This window comes from Myotis lucifugus, unplaced genomic scaffold (genome assembly GCF_000147115.1).
Source record: "Myotis lucifugus unplaced genomic scaffold, Myoluc2.0 scaffold_1248, whole genome shotgun sequence".
Taxonomy (NCBI): Eukaryota; Metazoa; Chordata; class Mammalia; order Chiroptera; family Vespertilionidae; genus Myotis; species Myotis lucifugus.
The window spans coordinates 83183-91699 of NW_005872296.1; the positions used below are offsets into that span (position 1 = coordinate 83183).

General features: G+C 45.3%; 1 protein-coding gene across 1 annotated transcript in view; it reads left to right on the top strand.

The window, feature by feature from the left end:
- Window positions 1-8362, top strand: part of LOC102435818 (zinc finger protein 45) — a 39176-nt gene extending 30814 nt beyond the window's left edge. The window contains exons 6-9 of the mRNA XM_023748282.1: window positions 866-916; window positions 1078-1196; window positions 3083-3209; window positions 6649-8362. Coding sequence (XP_023604050.1) covers window positions 866-916; window positions 1078-1196; window positions 3083-3209; window positions 6649-8321 — 1970 coding nt within the window. The 3' untranslated portion in view covers window positions 8322-8362. The remainder of the gene's footprint in view (window positions 1-865; window positions 917-1077; window positions 1197-3082; window positions 3210-6648) is intronic.
- Window positions 8363-8517: the final 155 nt, after the last annotated feature.

Here is an 8517-nt window from a genome sequence, read left to right on the forward strand (position 1 = left end):
TGAGAGAGAAACATCGATCAGCTGCCTCCTGCACCTCTTACTGGGGATGTGCCCGCAACCCAGGTACATGCCCTTGACTTGAATCGAACCTGGGACCTTTCAGTCCGCAGGCCGACGCTCTATCCACTGAGCCAAACCGGTTTCGGCTCAATTTTCTTATGTATACTTTATACAGGAAGAAATTGTCTACTCTTAAATATTTTTGCAAAGGCATCAAATTAAGTATGCGAAAGCAAGAAAGAATATGTATTTCAGAGGTCATGTGAAGGTCATGTGACAGAACAGCCTCCTCTGAAGGCTCCACTGACAGAAACCATTTATGAGACTGGTTTTATGTTACTTGCTTTTCTTTTTCTTTTTCCTTTTTTTAAATATATGTGCAAATATATATTTTATTTTTTATTACTTTTAAAAATATATATTCTATTGATTTCAGAGAGGAAGGTAGAAGGATAGAGAGATAGAAACATCAATGATGAGAAAGAACCATCGACCAGCCACCTCCCGCACAACCCACACTGGGGATCAAGCTCGCAACCCAGGCAAGTGCCCTGACTGGGAATCGAACCATGACCTCCTGGTTCATAGGTCGACGCTCAACCACTGAGCCACGCCAGCCGGGCATGTGTTACTTGCTTTTCTGCTGCTACTAGTAAGGTGCCCTGAAAGTATTCACTGAGCTTCCTGCCTACCACTTGATTCTTACCACAATCCTATGTGATAGGCACTGTTAATCCCTCTGTTTCACAGATAAGAGAATTAAGGCATGAAGATATTAATAATTTGCTCAAGATTTCACAGCTACTAAGTAGCAGTGTCATTGGCCCCAGGGATTACTCCCTTGACCTGTGTCCTCTACCCTCAGTGTCCACTCTCCCAGAATTAGAATCGTCCCCTGAGGGCTGCATGAACTTACGTGAGGGCCGTCATGTGTGGTTGGGCAGGTGGCTCTCTGTGCGGGGGCTCTTGGCTGAAGGTGTCTGGAAGGCAGTCTGCATTCTGCTCATCTGAGCCAGGGCACCAGGCTCGGGGCGGGGGGGGTGTTCACAGGGTGTGTGAGGGGTTCACATAACACAGTCATAGGGGTTAGTGACACCCTTGGCCAGAATCTAATGCTTTTTTCCTTCTTCCCCCTTGTGCCTTCCCAAGACTCAGCCCTTCCCGAGAAGGAGGAAGACAAAATGGCCAAGTTCAAGGTGAGTTGGGCTTGCCTGTCTAGGTTTTAAATTGTCATCTCATTTCTCAGTGATTAGACACATCTGTCGTAAGTGTTTCCCTCCACGTCCTGCGTGGTTCAGGGTTCGGGTCTGGAAGAGGAGCCGCACAACAAATGAAATAGAAAAGACACGAGATAATTTGGAAATATTGGGGGACCAGGCGGGCAAGTCCAACTCTGGGAGAAGGACTTCTATTGTGCTCAGGCCTCACCAAGCTTTTTATAGTGAGAGATAAACAAGGTAGTGGTTACCATAGTTACACAGTTCTTGTGAGTTTCACTTGTTTTGACCATGGTTACACTTCCTGCACTTCCTCAACCAATTAGATTCCCAGATAAGATCTAGGGAGTGTTATAAGGTCAAGCCTAATTATGCTAAGAGGACTGTGCCCTCTAAGCTAGGACTTGTTTGTGACTTTGCCAGCAGGTCAGTCCGAGGCTTAACCCTATATCAGTTTCCCACACACATCCTGTTTCTTTTTCTTGGAAGGATTAAAGAGAACAGTAGGCATTCAGGGCCCTTGTATGTATCAGATGATCACTACTTTTTATTTTAGTGTAGGTTAATTTCTACTAGAGAGAGAGAGAAACATTGAAGTGAGAGAGGAACGTCGACGGGTTGCCTCCATACATGCCCTGACCGGGGATTGAACCCGCAACCTAGGTGTGTGCCCTGACTGAAAATCGAACCCTCAACCTTTGGTGTATGGGATGACACTATAACCCACTGAGCCACCTGGCAGGACTCATCCAACTGATGCAAAAAGACTCCTAAATTTTACTTGGATAAAGACAGAGAGACAAGGGAAAAGAATTCCCCAGTCAGAGACTTAGCCCTTTGAGTGTGGTGCCTGGTTATGCTGGTGGGTAGAAAACACCTCAAATAGCCCTAACTGGTTTGGCTCAGTGGATAGAGCATCGGCCTGAGGACTGAAGGGTCCCAGGTTCGATTCCAGTCAAGGGCATGTACCTTGGTTGCGGGCACATCCCCAGTAGGGGGTGTGCAGGAGGCAGCTGATCGATGTTTCTCTCTCATCGATGTTTCTAACTCTCTATCCCTCTCCCCTCCTCTCTGTAAAAAATCAATAAAATATTAAAAAAAAGAAAACACCTCGAATAATACTGCCTCTCCCTGCTCACTCTTCAGTGGCCCCATCTTCTCTATGATTTCTGTTGCACCTGCATGTGCTGCAGTCCAGTGACGAACACAGTTTCCATATAAAAAATTAAGACAAAACTGTGTACCAGTGATTCTTAATCAGGGGCAATGTTGCCTCCAGTGAACACCTGGACACATTTTGGTGTCATAACTTGAGGACGGCTACTGGTATCTCGCGTGTAGAAGGTAAGGATTCTGCTAACCATCCTACAACACACAGGACAGCCCCACAATGAAGAGTTATCTGGCCAAATACGTCAGTAGAGTCGAGGATGAAAAATCAGGCTGTACTCAAAGCTATACCAGACTAATAGTACAATGTGGGTGGCAATATTTATAACCCATACAATAAAGAAACAAAACTTAAAATCTCCAGTAGAAATTTTACAGTCATAAGATAAAAAATCCCAATCAGACCCTGGCTGAATTGTGGACCAACCACGAGGCCCTTCCCTGCTCACTGAAAACCCTGAACTCCGTGCCCCCAAGCCCTGGCCCCCCTGAATGTTCAAAAATGAGTATGTGGGGGTGTGGGGGGGCAATGGGAGGGGTAAAGACACATATGGTTTCTTGTACTTCAGATTTACATACCCCTGGGACAGACTTCTCCACTGAATTGCTGTAAGATACACAGAACTGCTTTCAGTGCTGCCCCTCTCCCGTGAGACTGGTTATGGGATTGAGGTCATCTGTGTGTGGTGTTGTAGGAGGCGGTGACGTTCCAGGACGTGGCTGTGGTCTTCACGGAGGAGGAGCTGGGGCTGCTGGACCCGTCCCAGAGGAAGCTGTACCGAGACGTGATGCTGGAGAACTTCCGGAACCTGGTCTCAGCGGGTGAGGACAGGCGCTCTGTGACTGCACTTGAGCCCCCTGCGCTGTTTGTGTCCTTTGATGTGTGGGGCTTTGGAGCTCTGTAGCTGGTTGCCAGTTTTCTTTTCTTTTTTTAAAGTTTTTTAAAATATATATTTTTATTGATTTCAGAGAGGAAGGGAGAGTGAGAGAGAGATAGAAGCATCAGTGATGAGAGAGAATCATTGATCGGCTGCCTCCTGCACGCCCCCTACTGGGGATCGAGCCCACAACCCGGGCCTGTGCTCTTGACCAGAATTGAATCTGGGACCCTTCAGTCCGCAGGCCGATGGTTCTATCCACTGAGCCAAACCGGCTGGGGCTGTCCTGCTTCTTGTCACCTCCACCAGTGAGACGCTGGTCTGAGCCACCTGTCGCCTCCACCACCGTGGTGCTGGTCTGAGTCAGGGCCTCGTCTGTGGATCGCTGCAGCAGTCTGTATGGCTCTCACTCTTCTGTTTTGCTCTTTTACAATGAGTTCTCTATTCCAAGTGATTTTATGAGTGTTTGTCAGATCTTGTCGGACCTCTGCTTAAAATCTCAACTAGCTTCTTATCTGATTCAAAGTAAAATCCAGGTACTTAAAGTGGCTTATAGTGTTCCACATGGCTCTGTCTCCTTCCCCTTCACCCCCCCCCCCCGCCATCCCTCTATGAACGTGACCTGTCACTGTCCCCTTTGTCATCTGCTCCGTCCAGTTTGGGCTCTTTGCTGTGCCAAGCGTGCTCCCGCCTCATCACCCTCTTCTTGTTCTTTCTGTCAGGAGCACTGTTTCCCTCGTCATTCTCCCAGCCCCTGCCTTACCTCACATAGGGCTTTTCCCAAATGTTAACCTCATAAGAGAGGCCTCCATGACCCCTCTGTGCATAATACCTTCTGCCTCCACTCCCTTCCTCTACCCTGTCTTAGTTGGTGTCTAAGCACTTACCTTATTAACATATATTTTTATTTATTGTACTATAGTCCATTGGAATACAGTCTCAGGAGCAGAGAAATTCTGTTTTCTTTATTGCTTTATCCTCACTATATAGAGCAGAGTTAGAAGAAGGCAGGTGTGCTATAAATATTTATCAAATATATCAAATATATGAATGAGTTAATGATGGTTACATAGACCATTTTCCATTCATCTCTGAGATCCTTCAAGTGTGGTAATAAAAAATGTGTGCCCTGGCCAGTGTGGCTTATGGTTGGAATGTCATCCCATGCACCGAAGGGTCACGGGCTCGATCCCCGGCCAGGGAACACACCCGGTTGTGGGTTCGAACCACGGGAGGCAACTAATCAATGTTTCTCTTTCACATCGATGTTTTTCTCTTTCTCTCCCCCTCTCCCTAAAAAAATTAAACAAAAACATATCCTCGGGTGAGGATTTTTAAAAAAACAACTGTGATGAAGGTATAGTCTAGAACAGTTTTTCCCCTTGACAGGTGTCTAATTTTATTAGGTGCTTTTGGGTATAGATAGAAAAGCTTAGCTTTTCATTTGTAACCAACTTGATTATCATTTCCCCCCTGTGGTTTTCCTGCAGCCTTTAGGAGTGAATCATACTGTCTTGGTTAAGAACTGCTTTTTCGAATGAAGATTCTTAATAGCCATTTTATACAGAGATGCCTTTACTGCTTACAAAGCACCTCTGATATTTTCCTATTTTGTTAATTTTCATCAAAAGCTACTAAATTCCTTTCAAGTTCACTACCTCCTGCCTTCAGCTTGAAAACCATTGGTGTGGTCCATATGGAAAATGTATCTCTACCCATCATTTTGAGAGTCTACTTTCACAGACATTATTCCTGGGGCTCTAAATACTCCTACTTGAAAAAGGAAATATTTTGCACACACAGAAAGGAAATACGTACAAAAACCAAAGAAAGCCAACAGTCCATAGGCCCCATGGCCACTTTTATCCTTGATGATTCTAGATCTAGAGAGAGAGGAAGGGAAAGGGAGAGAGAGAGAAACATCCACGCGAGAAACATCAATTGGTTGCCTCCCGTATGTGCCCCAACCAGGGATGGGACTTGCAACCTGGGTATGTGCCCTCATCCAGAATTGAACCTGAGTCCCTTTATGCATGGGATGCTGCTCTAATCACTGAGCAACACTGGCCTGGGCGAGAGAGTGATGTATATTTTTACTGTAAACCTTTACCCACCCCACCCCCGATGTCCTCCTGAAGGATATTTCCCAGCAGGAGGTGAAGGAAGCTCTCTGCTTACACTCTGAACTTCAGACACGTGGATGGATAAGGATTTTTCTCCCAAACGTGTCTTTCCAACCAGCTCAGTGTCTCAAAGGCTCTGAACATTGGAGTAAACTTCCAATAAAATAATTCAAAGCAAAGGTTTTCAACGTTGCCTGGGGACATCCTCTGCTAATGTGTCTGGAAGGGTTTCCCTAGACATCCTGAGCATTTTGGTCGGATGTGCATACAGTAGGCAGAAGAGACGGCTTTTAGTAAGGTGCAGCTTCATCATCAAAGTATTTTTCTTTTTTCCAAAACAGATTTGTAAAAAACAGTATTTGTTGTGCTCTGTATAAACCTTTTATACTAAATAAATATCAAACTACATTCTTCTCAAAGATGTGACTAGTGTTTCTGAGGCCTCTTCCATATGTATCATGCACAGTGAAACCATTTTTCAAAAGCAGTGACTTAAGCAGCCAACCCTAATGGTTCATTAAAGCATTTCCCTTTTTTTAGCTAAAAATCATAGGATTCTTTCTGCTTTTGTGTAAAGTTTGTATAGCTAGCAGTGTAAAATACGGACACCTTTTAAAAAACAGAAGTGAATAGAAACTCAAAATCCTTTTGATTCAGTTCTTTTATGTTTCATAAAAAGAGAGGGGGAAATAATGCAAGACCCAGAATTTTGGAGTGGTTGGTGTGCGTCCCTTCTTTTTACTTTTTGATTAGCTGCCTATGTGCCAGTTGATGATGTAGCTGAGCTGTTTGTGCTGCCACCGCTGCCCATATCCATGTGATGCTGCAGGGACCACAGCTGCAGCTGCCCGGGACTGCATAAAGCTTCCTACTCCCGCGAGGTTGATTACAGCAGCATGCCGAGCAGATATGGCCTGTTCTGGACCCATAGAGCCTTGTTCAGAGCCCTACTCCCCTGGCTGCTGCAGACTAGAAGTTGTAGGTTGCTGGGGTAGTTGAGTTGGCGAGGAAGTATTTTTCTTGCTCTGCAGCCACCACATTTCTAACTTGTGGCTCACTTTTGAAACCTAATACAATGCCTAAATGTGTCTTGGTTCCCAGAGTCATGTAAATCAGAGAACATGATACATGATAATAAAAATGGAGCTTTCTCCTGGTTCCATAAAGCCTCAGGGTGTTGGCCTACGTTTATGTATAACCTTGACATTTCTGAACAAAAGCATCCACATGCCCATCTCCAAATTCTCTTTATTCTTTTAGGAGACAAGAGTCTACGTAACGTGGAGGTTATTCAAGAAATTGGATTAAGGGACCTGCCCCATGAAGAGTTTTTCTACTCACAAATCTGGCAACAGGTTACCAAGGGTTTAACCAGATGTCAAGATTCCACAGTAAACATTCAAGGAACTGTCTCTCTGTTGGAAAAACAAGGTGATGCGCTCTATAAATATGAGGAATTCGGTAAGGGCTTTAATCAGAGTAATCAGAGTTCGCATCTTCAGGTTCACCACAGAGTCCATAATGGAGAAAAACGCCACAAAGGAGAGATGTGCGAGAAAGGTGTTATTCAGGACTCTTGCCCTCAAATTAATAAGACGGCCCATGCGGGAGAGAAGCCCTGTAAATGTGAAAAATGTGAAAATGCCTTCCACCAGTTTTCAAGTCTTCAAGCCCATCAGAGAGTCCACAATAGAGAGACATCATACAAATATGATACAGCATGTAAGAATTTTAGGCAGAGGTCATATCTTCCTCATCATCAGAGAGTTCTTACGGGAGAAAATCCACACAAATTTGAGGAGTGTGGGAGAAATGTTAAGCAAAGCTCACATTGTCAAACTTCTCTGATAACCCACACATCAGAGAAACCCTATAAATGTAAGGAGTGTGGGGTGGGCTTCAGTCAGAGTGCACATCTTCAAGTCCATCAGAGAGTTCACACGGGAGAGAAACCTTACAAATGCGAAGAGTGTGGGAAGGACTTCCGTTGGCATTCACGACTGCAGGCTCATCAGCGAATGCACACAGGTGAGAAGCCATACAAATGCGATGCATGTGGCAAGGGTTTTAAGCATAGCTCACACCTTAACGCTCATTGTAGAATCCACACAGGAGAGAAACCCTATAAATGTGAGGAGTGTGGGAAAGGCTTCAGTGCAGGCTCCCACCTTCAAGTCCATCAGAGAGTCCACACTGGAGAGAAACCATACAAATGTGAGGGGTGTGGGAAGGGCTTCGGTCAGGCCTCAAATCTTCTGGACCATCAAAAAGGCCACACTGGTGAGAAACCCTATCAATGTGATGCCTGTGGGAAAGGCTTCAGTCGGCGTTCAGAACTGAAGGCTCACTGTAGAATCCACACAGGAGAAAAACCCTATAAATGTGAGGAGTGTGGGAAGGGCTTCAGTCAGCCCTCAAATCTTCTGTCCCATCAAAGAGGCCACACTGGAGAAAAACCATACAAATGTGGTACATGTGGGAAGGGCTTCAGCCGGAGTTCAGAACTGAAGGTTCACTGTAGAATCCACACAGGAGAGAAACCCTATAAATGTGAGAAGTGTGGGAAGGCCTTCAGCCAGTCTTCAAGTCTTCATGTGCATCATCAAAGGGTCCACACGGGAGAGAAACCGTATCAGTGTGCAGAGTGTGGGAAGGGCTTCAGTGTAAGGTCACAGCTTCATCTCCATCACAAGGTCCATACTGGAGAGAAACCATATAAATGTGAGAAGTGTGGGAAGGTCTTTAGTAGGAGCTCATACCTTCAAGCCCATCAGAGAGTCCACACTGGAGAAAAGCCGTACAAATGTGAGGAGTGTGGGAAGGTATTCAGTTGGAGCTCAAGTCTTACGAAACATCAGCGAGTTCATGTTGACGATGAGGGTGATAAAGGCTTTCCCTCATCAGAGAATTCATACAGGAAAGGAGCTCGGTAAAATGACATGTTTTCATACCTCAGAATGGGTGCTAAAATAGTCCAATGATCAGTCCTGTTATAGGAAGCAAAACATTCGTTTGAAAGAGACTTCAGCCGGAGCTCAACATGTCACAATGGTTGGGTGACCACATCAGAGAAGCCTTGTGAGAGCGGAGACATAAGGACTTTACGCAGAACCTTGACAGTTAGTAAAT